The following is a 13,425-nucleotide window of genomic DNA, read 5'->3' as shown; positions in this document are numbered from 1 at the left end:
TTCTATAGTTGTCCAAGGTCGTAGATTCATTAGCTTTGATATTATTTGTTAAGGAGGAGAAAGGAGTTCAAGTTTAACCTAGAGAAGGTTTTAATATACAAGTTGAAACTCGAGTCAACCTAAAAAATTGCATCATTATAACAATCAAAATATCCTTTTGAACGTCCATTTTAGTTTAAGCTATGACAACACAATGATTGTCTAGTGGCAAGCATGTATCGATACATACATGACACGTATAAATTAAAATTAGAATTTATATACATATTAAACCATTTAATACAACTAATAAAAGTATTTGGGCAAATGCACATATGTCAAAAGAAAATAATCCCCCACCCCCGAGTTTCCGATACGTCCATCTTGGACGGAGGTAAGTGGGGTGGTGCGGGTTTTGTTATTCTGGACCCGTCTGCCAGGGTCGCGGCTGCTGGGAGCAGTCAATTTTTCGGCATTTCGGTTCTGGGTGTGGAGTTGAGGGCCGCTTGGGCGGACCTTTGTTACACCCGGTGTGTTGTACGGGCCAGTTCCATTGTCCTGGAGGGAGACTCGGCCACAGTCATTAGTTGGATTCGAGGGGGCCCGAGGGGTAATGGTTGTGTCCACCCTTTGCTCCGAGATATTTGGACAATGGTCAGGAACGGAGAGACCTTCTAGGCAAAACATGTTTTCCGTGAAGCTAATGAGACAGTAGACTGGATGGTTAGTTATGTAGCCAGTCACTCCAGTAGTATCCTATGGGCTGGAGATGGGGAGTTGCCCCCGACACTTCAAGGTATTCAGTTTTTTAATTTTATTGGGTGTATCCGTACTCGTCAGATATGATCCACCCGCCTTAGCAAAAAAAATAATAATAATCAAAAATTATAATCATTATAATTTGGCTATAAAAATTCATCAAAGTCATATTATAATATTCTTTGAGTATTTATATTGAAATTATAATTTTGAAAATAAAAATGTTTAGCATATAATTATTACATTGCTTAAGAATAGCTGCACTATTTTGAGTATAATTAGCAGAAAATCTTGTAACGCAGACTAATTAATTAAATTCTCATCTTTTTTTTAAAAAAAATGTGTTTTAATAATGAAATGATATAGACAATAATTATTATTAAATAGATCGGTATTAGTTGAAGACGATAAAAACCCTCTGCTCAAAGCCCTCGCCCTCGCCCTCGCCCTCGCCCGGTCCGCTAAAAACCATGGCCTCCCACCATCAGAAAGCACAAATCTTTTCGTGTCATTGCCAGCTGATCGTACGGCTCAGATTCACCGAGACCCGGTCGGAATCCAATAAGAACGTGAGATCTGCATCCTCGAATTAAGGCGTTCAAATCCGAACCCGAAATTCTACGGCCACGATCGCTTCTCGCCGTGGTTTTATTTCTTTCGAAGTCCGTCCCCTTCCTGGTCTCCGTTGCGCACCCGTTCTCACTCTCCTGGCGGCGGTGATGGAGCTCGGCGACTCGCCGGGGTTCGGTCTTCGGTCTCTTCTCTCCAGGTCGACCACTCAAAACCCTAGCTTTCTTTCTCGCTTTCCTCCTCCTTCTCTTCGAATCCCGGCGGTGATGGTCGTTTCGCGCCGTCGCGGCGGTGAGAGGATGTAGAGGGAACGCGGTCGCGATCCTAAACCTCACATTTTCGAACCCTATCTGGCCTTAAACCTAGGTGATGGGCTTGGGAATTGGATTGTTCGAGTGGGCCGTCAGCTCAGGTTAAGCTGGCATGGCTGAGCTCGGCTGGAGCTCGGCTGGAGCTTGAAATCCCGAAGCTTGGCTTCTAGGGATTGGGCAAGGCTTCAGAAAGGGTGTAGCGTATGAAATATTGGATTTTCACAGCTTTTGGTTGTAGGAATTGGCACTTCGTTGAACTGGAGGATGATGATGTGGCATTTTTGAGCTTACATTATCGAAAGGCTTGATAATTTGGACATTAAAACTGTGAAAGGGGGTTGGGGTGCAGAGCAAGAAGATTTGATATCCTCTTGTTATTTGTGAGGTCCGTACCATGGTTCTTTGCAATCTCAAAAGAATAAGAGAAAAATTTCCTTTTCTTGGTTAGGTTTTTCCGCTTTGATTTTCTATTTGATATTCTGTTGTTATTTGTGATGCCATCTCTTCCATCTTATTGGAACAAGTTGAAAAAATTGGGTCTGCAAAGAAACTAGGGGGGGGTACACCTTGTTCAAGTTTTGCTTATGTAGGAAAATGAGCACAAGGAGCAACATTGGATGAGGATGGTCAGGTATTTTCACTATATGATGCTCTAAAAGAATGTCTGAATGCAATCTGATGGGGCAGATGGACCAATGCAAGGCTAGGATTGGTGTCAGTGCTCTCTAGGAGTTTGGTGCAAAGGATCCTAAGTTGAATGTGTGATATTTGAAGTATCTAAATGAGAATTTTGATGTGGGTCATTTGAACTAAAGGTAATATATGCTACTAGATCAATCAATCTCTGCCTTTGGGCGCCATTTTTCCAAGAGAACGACATTCAACATAAGTTATTTGACATCTTATCTGTTTGCATTGGATAGAGTTCTCACAATTGTGGATTTCTGAACTCCACGCTTAATAAAGATTTGCTAGAGAGTCTCACCTTCAAACAGTGTTGTTTGGTTCTTGCTAGCATCCTATATGATCCATCTGATAAAATTCCCTTAGCTTACTTGTATAGTTGTATGCATGGTTTAGTTTCTTCATCATCAGTGATGTACGAGTTAGTATGTGAGAAAGAAGGAATCATGTGAATTGCCTTGAAGAAGTCAGTGAAAGGGCTTATCATGGGAAGGGTGAGCATGTCATAGTGTTGGTCTTGTTGGGGTGTGGCAAAATGTATATAACCGGATTTTTTGGTTATCGGAGAGTTGAGGGATGACGGGCTTCATTTTTCTTGCTGATGGAAGGGTTTAAGGGAACGGTGCTGGGGGCCTTCTAGTTGATGATAGATATCTTGCAAACTTTTAAGATTTAAAGATGAGAAGATGTGGAGGCTCGGTTTATTGGTAATGATGGAACAATTGTTAGATATTTATTATAGATTATATGTGACTGATGTAGACGAGGACAAAATTAGTTGGATGCCTATGTCTCAAATTGTTGCCTCACAATGTCGAGATTTCAAGAAATAGTGTAGCAGGAAAGGGCTTCCATGGTGAACTGAACTGAACTCCTATGGCAAATCCATGCATCATGCAGTAAATAAGCTCCCAAAACCATGTTTTCTAACAACATTTTCATCTTCTCTCATGGAAGTGGCATAACTTTTTTTTAGACTTAAAGAATCTGATGTTCAAATCTTTGCTAGATATAACATGTTCTGTAGCTAAACAAAAGAAGAAATACAATAGTTTAGATGTGGTTACTTTAGGCGGCTGGAACCTTTTTTTGATCCAATAATAGATGACTGTCAGATCCCCTTGTAAAGTAATTCTTTCTTGTTGGGGTGTGGCAAAATGTATATAACCGGATTTTTTGGTTATCGGAGAGTTGAGGGATGACGGGCTTCATTTTTCTTGCTGATGGAAGGGTTTAAGGGAACGGTGCTGGGGGCCTTCTAGTTGATGATAGATATCTTGCAAACTTTTAAGATTTAAAGATGAGAAGATGTGGAGGCTCGGTTTATTGGTAATGATGGAACAATTGTTAGATATTTATTATAGATTATATGTGACTGATGTAGACGAGGACAAAATTAGTTGGATGCCTATGTCTCAAATTGTTGCCTCACAATGTCGAGATTTCAAGAAATAGTGTAGCAGGAAAGGGCTTCCATGGTGAACTGAACTGAACTCCTATGGCAAATCCATGCATCATGCAGTAAATAAGCTCCCAAAACCATGTTTTCTAACAACATTTTCATCTTCTCTCATGGAAGTGGCGTAACTTTTTTTTAGACTTAAAGAATCTGATGTTCAAATCTTTGCTAGATATAACATGTTCTATAGCTAAACAAAAGAAGAAATACAATAGTTTAGATGTGGTTACTTTAGGCGGCTGGAACCTTTTTTTGATCCAATAATAGATGACTGTCAGATCCCCTTGTAAAGTAATTCTTTCTTGTTGGGGTGTGGCAAAATGTATATAACCGGATTTTTTGGTTATCGGAGAGTTGAGGGATGACGGGCTTCATTTTTCTTGCTGATGGAAGGGTTTAAGGGAACGGTGCTGGGGGCCTTCTAGTTGATGATAGATATCTTGCAAACTTTTAAGATTTAAAGATGAGAAGATGTGGAGGCTCGGTTTATTGGTAATGATGGAACAATTGTTAGATATTTATTATAGATTATATGTGACTGATGTAGACGAGGACAAAATTAGTTGGATGCCTATGTCTCAAATTGTTGCCTCACAATGTCGAGATTTCAAGAAATAGTGTAGCAGGAAAGGGCTTCCATGGTGAACTGAACTGAACTCCTATGGCAAATCCATGCATCATGCAGTAAATAAGCTCCCAAAACCATGTTTTCTAACAACATTTTCATCTTCTCTCATGGAAGTGGCGTAACTTTTTTTTAGACTTAAAGAATCTGATGTTCAAATCTTTGCTAGATATAACATGTTCTGTAGCTAAACAAAAGAAGAAATACAATAGTTTAGATGTGGTTACTCTAGGCGGCTGGAACCTTTTTTTGATCCAATAATAGATGACTGTCAGATCCCCTTGTAAAGTAATTCTTTCTTGGTAAGAACTTATTATAATAATGGGAAATAGGACTAGAGTTGCTTGGCCATATCTTTGAACCTAAAGAAGGCTTTATATAAATAGGATTGTTCAAAGAAACAAAAGATAACAAAAAAAAAAGTGGACCAGCTGGTAGCTGGCCCTTCTTTGTGCTCTAGGTAAGGGAGCCTCCTCTTCAACTGTCCTACTATGTATTGGACATTTTAAATCTGAAGAATACTCTGAGAAGATCCTTTCTTTTTGACTCTTGAAGAGCTCGAGATGAATTGTTGGATTAAAAGTTCTTTTTTCTTGTCATTTTTTCATAGTGTGATGCCACAGTGAGACTGTGGTGCTTTCAAACCTCAAAGAGATTCTTAGGTCTGGAGCAATTCTACTTACTATTATTTGTTTCACCTTTCACTCATTTTCTTTTTGTCTTTTGTCCTCTTAAACTAATTCAGTCCTTTTATCTGTAATCACAGTACTTAAACAAGTTATGAATCAACTTATAACAGTCCTCGCTGACTCACCAAGCACTACGACCTTCCTCCACAACAAACAGATCTGCTTCTGTCCAGCCACCTTATCCTCCATTTTGTGAACCTGTAAATGGCGAAACCTTTTCTCTTCCAAGCAGCCCTCTTTGTGACAGAAATCCAATTAAAACTGCAGAACCCTAAACCTTTAATCAATCCTAAACATTAATTACCAATATTTTTTTGACAACTTGATCTTATTCACATATATTGGAGTTTGGGTCTGGACCTGAAATTCTATCAATTCTTTGGTTCAGCCCTAAGCATCTTCCCATCATTTCTATTAGGTCCTTTCCTCTTCTCTGTCTTACATTTTGTATTGCTTGTGAGGTTTCTTTCACTAGGAGTAATCCATCCAAGCAAAGGTGTACTAGCAGGTTGTTATAGGTTCAATTAAGGGTGCATAAATTTGAGATTTGCTGCCCCATTCCACTGCTACTCCTTGTTTCACTCCCTTTCCATTTGGCAGGTTGGGGTTGGGGAGGGGGAGTGCGGTTAATGAGGTTTCATGTATAAGTATGATGGTAGATGGTATCAGGGATATTCATATGATCATAAGTTCGTAATGTTCGCTTAAAATAATCATGCTTGCTCTATGTTGAATCTCCAGTACTTGAGATTTCTTCACATTCATTTATTTAATAGCTAGATTTTCCATCACTTATTGACAAGTTTTTTACTTCCTCTATCTTATAGAGTGTTCGCTTCCTTTGCTAGCTAATGAAAAGGAACATTCGAGCCAAGTGTTATGATGGAAAAAGTACATGATGATCCAGAGCCAAATCCTGCATCTATATCAGAGGTGATTGGGGAGCCTGCTATCATAATTAACGGCGTACCAGCTGTGCCTCCTGTTGCTGCAACATCCATTCCTCCTGACACCACAAATGATGCTGGATCGAACGATGATCCATATTTTGGTGAATGGCTGGAAGGAAGGAAAGTTCTGAAGTTATTTGGAGATCGTTATTATTCTGGAGAGGTGGAGAAGTATGACAGCGAAACAAATTGGTACAGAGTGACATATGAAGATGGGGATTTTGAAGATCTTGAGTGGCATGAACTGGAGGATGTGTTGTTACCCCTTGACATTTCTATTCCACTAAAAGCCCTGGCTTTGCGAAGATGCAGGTATGAGAAATCCACTTGCCAGTCAGGAGTTTCTATGACTAAAACAAGAAAAGGTCGTGCTAAAAATGTAGGAAGTGTGAAAAAGACATTGGAGCTCCTTGAAGCATCCCAAACGAGTGAATTAAAGGGTAAAAAGCAAGTAGAATTAGATTTTGGTAGCAAAAGGCGGCAAAGCATAATTCAAACAGAAAGTACTAAAACTTCTTTGCAAGTGTGCTACTCTGACAAATCTGTATCTGAACCAGGCAAAGACATAGCTATCTCAGAAAAATTTCAGAATGCAGAAAGCATGGTGAGTTTATCGGAGCTTTTGCAAAAGCCAACTGCATCAGAACTTGAAAGACAATTAGTACAGGCTACTCCAAATAAGGAAGTAACTACACAGGAAACTTCAAATAGGCAAAGAAAATTTCAGAAACAAAGTGGGAGAACTACTAGAGCTGAAAAGCAAAAAAGAAGAAAATTCTCGGTTCAAGGTACTGGTTTGGAATTAAAGAAGTTTCCTGAATAATTCTTGTGACAAGAAAAGCTGAAAGAGAAAATCATATCTCACTCATATTCTCCGTATATGTATATGATGCAAAGATAACTAAAACAGCTGAAAATAGAAATTCTGCTCATAGAATATCCAAGAAAACATGTCATATTTTGGCCTCTCTCTTTTCTTTTCCTGTACAAGTATATGTTGTCCATCAATATTTCTTGGCTCCATTCTAAAAGTTCTCCTTGTGGAAATGGAAGCGGGTTGTGGTGGTATGACTGAATTCTTGTGAAAGATCTCTCAGTTGTTTTGTAAGTGTTGGAGATCCGCAGTAGAAAACACCTGCAGTCCACAAATTAAGAAGTGCACAAATAATATAAATGCCCTGATCACTTGAGTAAAGCTTACCTATGCGAGAAGACTTATGTGTATTAGCTAAGTCTGAGAACACTTTCCTCCAGTTTGGCCTTGCAAAATGGGTCCGAATCTGTCATGCATGAGTTAGAAATAAGCCAAGCATATTCTTTTGCTTGATATTGCAACAAATTTATAGCTGAAAGATAATTACCCGACTGCCAGAGACAATATCAACACCATTCTTGGCATGCTGTAGTGACTGAACCATTGCAATCAGAGCTGACCTTGCATCACCTTCTTCATACACACTGGTCAAGTAGTTGTGCATTTCTATAACATTCTGCAATAGCCAGACATTTTTAACCGGTTAGTTTGCAAAGGAAGATGGAAGTGAAGAGTAAAGGGTAAAGGAAGCAACAGATTTTCTAGGAAGTACATTATGGTCACTTTCTGCCACATCATTCATGACACCTTTAAACCATTCAAAGGAACCCTGTTCCCTTGTCACCCAATAGAAGTAAGCTCTTCCTGGACTATTTCCTTTGATGTTGTGTACATCTGACTTGTGTATATTCTGTACTTCCTACATCAATTTCAACCCTGTCAGTATTCTTCTTTTTGTTTAGTGATACTTTTTTTTAATACATTTAAAACAGTATTGTATATAACTTACTTCATTTGACTTCAGATTGTTGAGGAGATCCTTTAGTATGCTGATAAATGGAGTTGCACCAATTCCAAGCCCGATGAGCAAAAGAATATCATATTTTTTGTAATTTTGAGCTGGTGCACCATAAGGCCCATCTATCAGGAGCTTTGGGAATCTGCAAGAGAGTCCTATTACTATGGGAAGCTCGGGGTTGCTGAAATTTTACCCAGTGTGAGTTTGTGAAAACCATAATCTATTTTCTGCTCACCTAGCTTCTTGAATTTGAGCATCTGCTACAACTGTTGTTTCAAGTCTGACTAGGTTGGCCTTCTTAGACAAAACTTGTGATTCACAAACCTGTATAAGAGAAATTTGTTTTAGTTATTGTGCCTTCTAAATTTGATGTTCGCTAGAATTTTTAACTGCTTTTATTGACTTGATCTAACCTTTCCAAATAAATTCCTGAGCTCTGTTGTCCAGTCTCCCAAGGTCCGGATATGAACACTTAAGTAGTCATCTCCTGGTGCGGAAGTGATGGAGAAGGGATGCCTGTTAAAATCAAATTAGAAGCTGAATACAGGAAAATTATAATTCGGACATATTATCTCTGGAGGTGGTTAACATATACCATTCAAAGGGTGAGACATCTGGACATTTGACAAATAGGTACATTCCACTCATGTATTTGAAACCTGGTGGCCTTTTCATTTGTATTGAAAGAACATTGCCTGGATATATTGCTGCCTGTATGATATACAGAAGATATAGATTTATTATTTTTTCTGTTGATTTGATCCTGAATGCTCATTCTTCTACTACTTGAGGCCATAGATATCCATGAGGGGTCGCTTACCTTAACAATGCTCACACGATAGTTTTTCTCGCGAAATTTTCTGATTAGTCTCTCACAGGCATAAAAGAGGACTGGAATTGATAGATACATCCACGTCTGCAGAAACATTAGATTTTTATTTTTCTTCATATCATTCATATTTGCTGATAATGATCTTTTAGAAATTTATATACTGCAGAGAAGGCATGGCCTTACCGTCTTCTTGTACCATTCCCGAGTGAGATAAATGAAGTAGGAATGCACAACCAGGAGGACATACACAAGCACTAGAAGATGGTGGGCATACCAAAATGCATTGAATCCAGCTAAGTGGTGCATAGGTGATGGCAACTTTACCACACTTCTTCGGAAAGAATGTGTGGCTAGGGTGAAAGAGAATGCCATTATGATGACCATGAGGACACCAGTGACCCCTGGAGCACTGGATAATAGAGTTAAATATGTGGGTTGCTGATAGCTGAAATTTGGTCCTAATAAAATCATGAATTTCGGCTTTGGGCATGTGATTAATCTTGGAAAATCACATGTTACATGAGCAACTGTATGAATAAGAGCCCCGATTGTGATGGCCAATGCAATTGTCTGCAAAAGATGCAAATGGAAAGAAGAATAAAAATTGTGTTAAAGATCTTTTCAGTAGACTCGGTGGTGGAAGGGCCTCCTTACCTTGTGGAAGTTGATGTTATCATCAAATGGGATGAGCCTACCAAGAGCAGTTGATCTGAGCGTTGTAAGGGTGTTTCGACAAACAGGGAGGAGAATGAGTGCCATGTTCAGTTTCAGGGTCTCTGCTGCACCCTTGGCTACACACACGCAATAGCCCATCACTTCATATGCTGATCTCCGCCTGTACTGGTAAAATTTCCATATAAATAGTGCTATGTTCAGTATCAGCCATAGTGAAAGAACCCAAATCCTCCTCCAGTTCTCATGAACGAAATCTGCTGTCTTGCTGACACTTCTGTTGATTGGGTTTCTGTACTGCTTTGGTATCATTGTTCTCGCAAGGCTATGACTACGTTTGACTGTTTTCTCATTTCCCTGTGAGCTCACCATCCCTCGCAGTAATGTCTCAAGCTGCCAGATCTGGTGAAATGATTGAGAATGGTAAGTACTACTATCTTTGAACTGCTAGATCTCATGTTTGAACAAATTTGGGAACTTATTGGAAATCATGACAGGTTTCTCGGTACCTCAATATAGCCAAGATGGTCAGGGTCTAGTTCCTCCATTATGAGAGCCGCATAGGTTGCAGCATGCCCCTTGAGTTTTGCAAGTTTGTTTGCCGAGGCACTCAAAATGATGACCTTTGGATGAAGACACAGATCGGAATCAATTTTATTCGAAATCTTAATTAATAAAAGCAATTCTTGACAAGGAATTGACAGGAATTCAGAGGGCTTAAGCTGCAGACCTCTTTGACCTCATCTTCTGTAAGTTTTCCATCCCCATTCTTGTCACACCTAATGCAACAGAGCAACTTACATCAGGTAATTACTGTGTTGTCAAAGTGCTGAAAAGAGAAAGGTAAGGCATTATTACATGTCAAAGAATATCCGTAGCCGGGAATCAAAGTTTTGGTCTGTCATCTCTTCCCAGAACTCCTTTAATTCATCTACTGTAATTCCGTTCTCCGGTTCCAGGTTCCTCCGTCTTGCTAGGGTAACAAAAAGCTCCCCAGCGAACTCCTTGGAATCAGCCATCCCTTTCAAAAGGAATTCAGCTTGAATATTAGAGCCTCATAACTTCGTGCCTAGATCTTTTACTTCCAGTTCTCCCTACTTTCACTATTATTTGTTTGGAATGGAAATTGTGCCATGCAAACATTAGTTATCATTGGTATTGAGCTAGAGATGCTTATGTAATGCTCGTTTAAGATCCTTTTCTTCTAAGAAATGCTCTTGATTTTTGCATTGCTTAATATAAATTTCCATATCAGTCAAATCAAATGTACACTGGTTCACAAATCTACTTCTTATTCAAGTGGTTATGATCTAGATGTTTGTAGTTTCTGTGTCTCTTCTGCCATAGTATAAGAATACAGGAAGCTGCGCTGGCATTGATGGACCAATATCAGGTTGATGCAAAGGGACACTGTTTACAAACTAAAACTCTAAGATCACATAGTTTTCATCACAAACTTGCAGGCTTTCTGCGAGGTTATTATGAACTGTTTTTAATCGAAATATTTTGTTTTGTGCAGTGAAGGACCTCAGAAGTGCTGAGATGGTGGGTGACCTTTTCTTTCCATTTGAAATACTGAGAAAGAAGAAGTTTTGCTGGAGGAAGCAAAGAGAGACTAACCAATGCAGCGCCCAAAATTCTCCTTGGGTAGCCTTCCATTGATGGCGAATTGGTCGAACCGCTTCTCCACGGCCTTCCACCCATTCTCCTTGCCGCCTGCTGTTTTATCGAGAAAGCGAAGGCTCTTGAGCCCCAATTCTGCACTGGATTGCATCCTCCGCATGGCCTTTCCCATCGGGTTCCTCACTGCCCGCGGGGAGAGCCGTTTTATCTCCTCCTTGATCTTCAAGGGCTGCGTCATCAGTATCCTTGCAAAGCTTCGCTGTGGTTCGGGTCTTGGAGGTTTTGGGGCTGCTGAATTGTGCACAAATGGGATCGCCGGAGCTGATCCGTTGTCCATGCTGTGAATGGCGACGCTCTCGAGCTCATGTGCTGAAGGATTGGCTGGCGGCACAACAGCATATTCATGTGATGATCCCATTTTCTTAATCCTTATTGGTACTTACAGAGCTCAGGAGAATTCTCTCTATGGAGGTGTTGCAGGCTCCATGGATGGAGAGAGAGAGAAATGGTCAAATAGAGAACCGGGTTTGGGCGGGTGGAGGATGGTTAGAAGGAAGGGGTGAGGGAAATTATAGCCGTTATTGGTGGGGCTCATCGCTGCGGTGTAAACAACCCCAACCTCGAACACTCGCATATAGAATAATATGCGGATCCAGATCTGTCGTCCATGTTTCCCACTTTAAAGCATCACGTCCGTAGATAATTGGCGTCCTGCTCGTAGACGGTGCATTTATTATCCGCACAGAAATCCCTATGCATGTATCCGTTGTCTGCCGTAGCCGAAAGAGAGTTGTTGGGTGGTTCATCTCGCTTTCGCCATCTCATGTCCCGAGATCTCGTTTCTGCATCTCATCTACAGTGATTTTTAGCCGTCCGATCTAATTCAAAAAAAAAAAAAAAAAGGTGTTTGATCCCACGACGTGGACCTTCCACCCGACGACCCTTTCGTTAGCTGGATTCAGCGGACGTGATGATGCTCTCTGATTAGGTGGTCCTAGCGATCTCCACCGTTATTTCGTACAGAACCCTTGTGACATATTCCTTTCATGTCACGTAAAGGTCATGCCAAACTCGTACACAACGAAGGCCCAAAGGATGCTTATCATTTGTTACACCCAGGGCTCGTTTGGTTCGCGGGAAGCATTTTCCTTCCTAGGAATATGATTCCTGGGAAACAAATTCCTAGGAAGAGGATGCCTAGGAAAGTACTTTTGGCATGTTTGGTTGACCATGGAAAAGTGACAAATTTCCAAGGTGCTTATGTTTGGTTGGCCATCTACTTTCCTAGAAAAGTTATATATAATTTCTATTATGCCCTTAATAAAAATTAAGTTTTTAATGCCTCTTTAATGCTTCTTTAATGCTGAAGGGACTTTTTGGGAAAAAGTAAAAATGGAGTGATTCCCGCCTTATGGGAAAGTAACTTTTCCATGTTTCTCATGGGAAAGACTTTCCCATGAAATGTGGGAATCACATTCCCATGGGAATACTACTTTCCCTTCTCTCTCCTTTGAAAACTCCAACCAAACAAGAGGCATCTCATTACTTTCCCGTTGACCACACTTTCCCCCCTTCTTTTCCCGCGAACCAAACGAGCCCCCAGTGGCTAGGAAATGCTTTGGATGTATCTCTTTGAGAACACATTTCTCCGCTATACAGTGGATTGCATGCATGGATGACATTTGAGGTGAACTTTTTATTAAAAAAAAAGAGAAAGATGGGATGACTTTCCTTACCGGAAAGTCAAAGATCCCCTATTTCATTCTCCCGAAAAACGAAGGTCGAAATCCCTCTCTTTCTCATCCCGGGGAAGACCACGGGGATGGGATGGTTTCCCCTCCCCCGAACCCCCTCCCCTTCTTTAGGCTATGGAACGTTACCCCCCCAAAGTCCCCCTCGGGGGGGGGGGGGGAGGTGAACTTTTTAAAAGAGAGGTTTATCGTTCCTTCTAAATATGTTTTGGTGATCACTATCAACTTGATCAATTGTGTCGGACCATCGGAGGGTGGTACAGTGTCTTAAAATGATTTTCAGAGGCATGGATCATATGTTATGCTTTAAGTTCATTGTGCTCATGACTATCAAAGGCATGTGGATCGTATGGTATGCATTAAGTCCATTTCAAACTTTGTCAATGTGGAGCCACTTTTATGATTATCACAAAACAGAAGGTGCAAATTGGAACACGGATACCACGTTCAAAGCAAAAGAGAGGAATCTCTTTATTGATGAATGGTGATTGAAAAGACTAAGAGAATATATGCGTAGTGATTGATTAATATTATTTTTGAGTGCAATGCTTGCATGAATCACTAGGATGAATTGATTTGTGCTGTGTGATGATCTCAGACCCTTGTTTGCTCATCACATGATAGAAATTACGAGCCTTTTGCGCTGTGATATAGATATGCTCCTTAGCAATATAGCATGGCACTTCATG

At 40.3% G+C, this 13,425-nt stretch overlaps 2 protein-coding genes across 22 annotated transcripts; one reads left to right on the top strand and one right to left on the bottom strand.

Annotated features, from left to right (window-relative positions):
• The first annotated feature begins 1,376 nt into the window (after positions 1-1,376).
• Positions 1,377-11,669, top strand: LOC103702835 (dirigent protein 17-like). Of its 19 annotated transcripts, none has more exons than XM_088703585.2 (8): positions 1,416-1,507; positions 5,904-6,338; positions 6,584-6,814; positions 7,865-8,056; positions 8,306-8,463; positions 8,857-9,785; positions 9,860-10,111; positions 10,882-11,669. In XM_088703585.2, exons 2-3 carry the CDS (start codon positions 5,956-5,958, stop codon positions 6,675-6,677), a joined length of 477 nt encoding a protein of 158 aa, XP_088559711.2. In that variant the 5' UTR covers positions 1,416-1,507; positions 5,904-5,955; the 3' UTR covers positions 6,678-6,814; positions 7,865-8,056; positions 8,306-8,463; positions 8,857-9,785; positions 9,860-10,111; positions 10,882-11,669. The 19 variants fall into 19 exon arrangements, with proteins under 19 accessions (XP_089781244.1, XP_026658692.2, XP_088559706.2 ...); XM_088703586.2 differs by having other exon boundaries at positions 9,860-10,755; XM_088703584.2 differs by having other exon boundaries at positions 8,306-8,491.
• Positions 6,802-11,403, bottom strand: LOC103702834 (ferric reductase-like transmembrane component family protein). 3 transcript variants are annotated; one of them, XM_008785413.5, is made up of 15 exons: positions 10,983-11,403; positions 10,221-10,383; positions 10,093-10,141; positions 9,872-9,985; positions 9,345-9,764; positions 8,874-9,260; positions 8,679-8,774; positions 8,454-8,569; positions 8,272-8,374; positions 8,094-8,182; positions 7,850-8,000; positions 7,613-7,759; positions 7,388-7,516; positions 7,228-7,306; positions 6,802-7,161 (listed from the first exon to the last, which is right to left on the bottom strand). In XM_008785413.5, the coding sequence occupies exons 1-15, from the start codon at positions 11,401-11,403 to the stop codon at positions 7,052-7,054; spliced, it is 2,574 nt and encodes an 857-aa protein (XP_008783635.2). In that variant the 3' UTR covers positions 6,802-7,051. The 3 variants fall into 3 exon arrangements, with proteins under 3 accessions (XP_008783635.2, XP_088559705.1, XP_088559703.1); XM_088703579.2 differs by lacking the exon at positions 10,983-11,403 and having other exon boundaries at positions 10,221-10,381; XM_088703577.2 differs by lacking the exons at positions 10,093-10,141; positions 10,221-10,383; positions 10,983-11,403 and having other exon boundaries at positions 9,872-10,006.
• Positions 11,670-13,425: the final 1,756 nt, after the last annotated feature.

Source organism: Phoenix dactylifera, chromosome 8 (assembly GCF_051530095.1).
Source record: "Phoenix dactylifera cultivar Ajwa chromosome 8, Ajwa_hap1_PhDact_Kaust_v1.1, whole genome shotgun sequence".
In the NCBI taxonomy this organism is placed as follows: Eukaryota; Viridiplantae; Streptophyta; class Magnoliopsida; order Arecales; family Arecaceae; genus Phoenix; species Phoenix dactylifera.
Note: the sequence above shows the minus strand (reverse complement) of the source record. Positions and strands in the feature narration are given on the sequence as shown.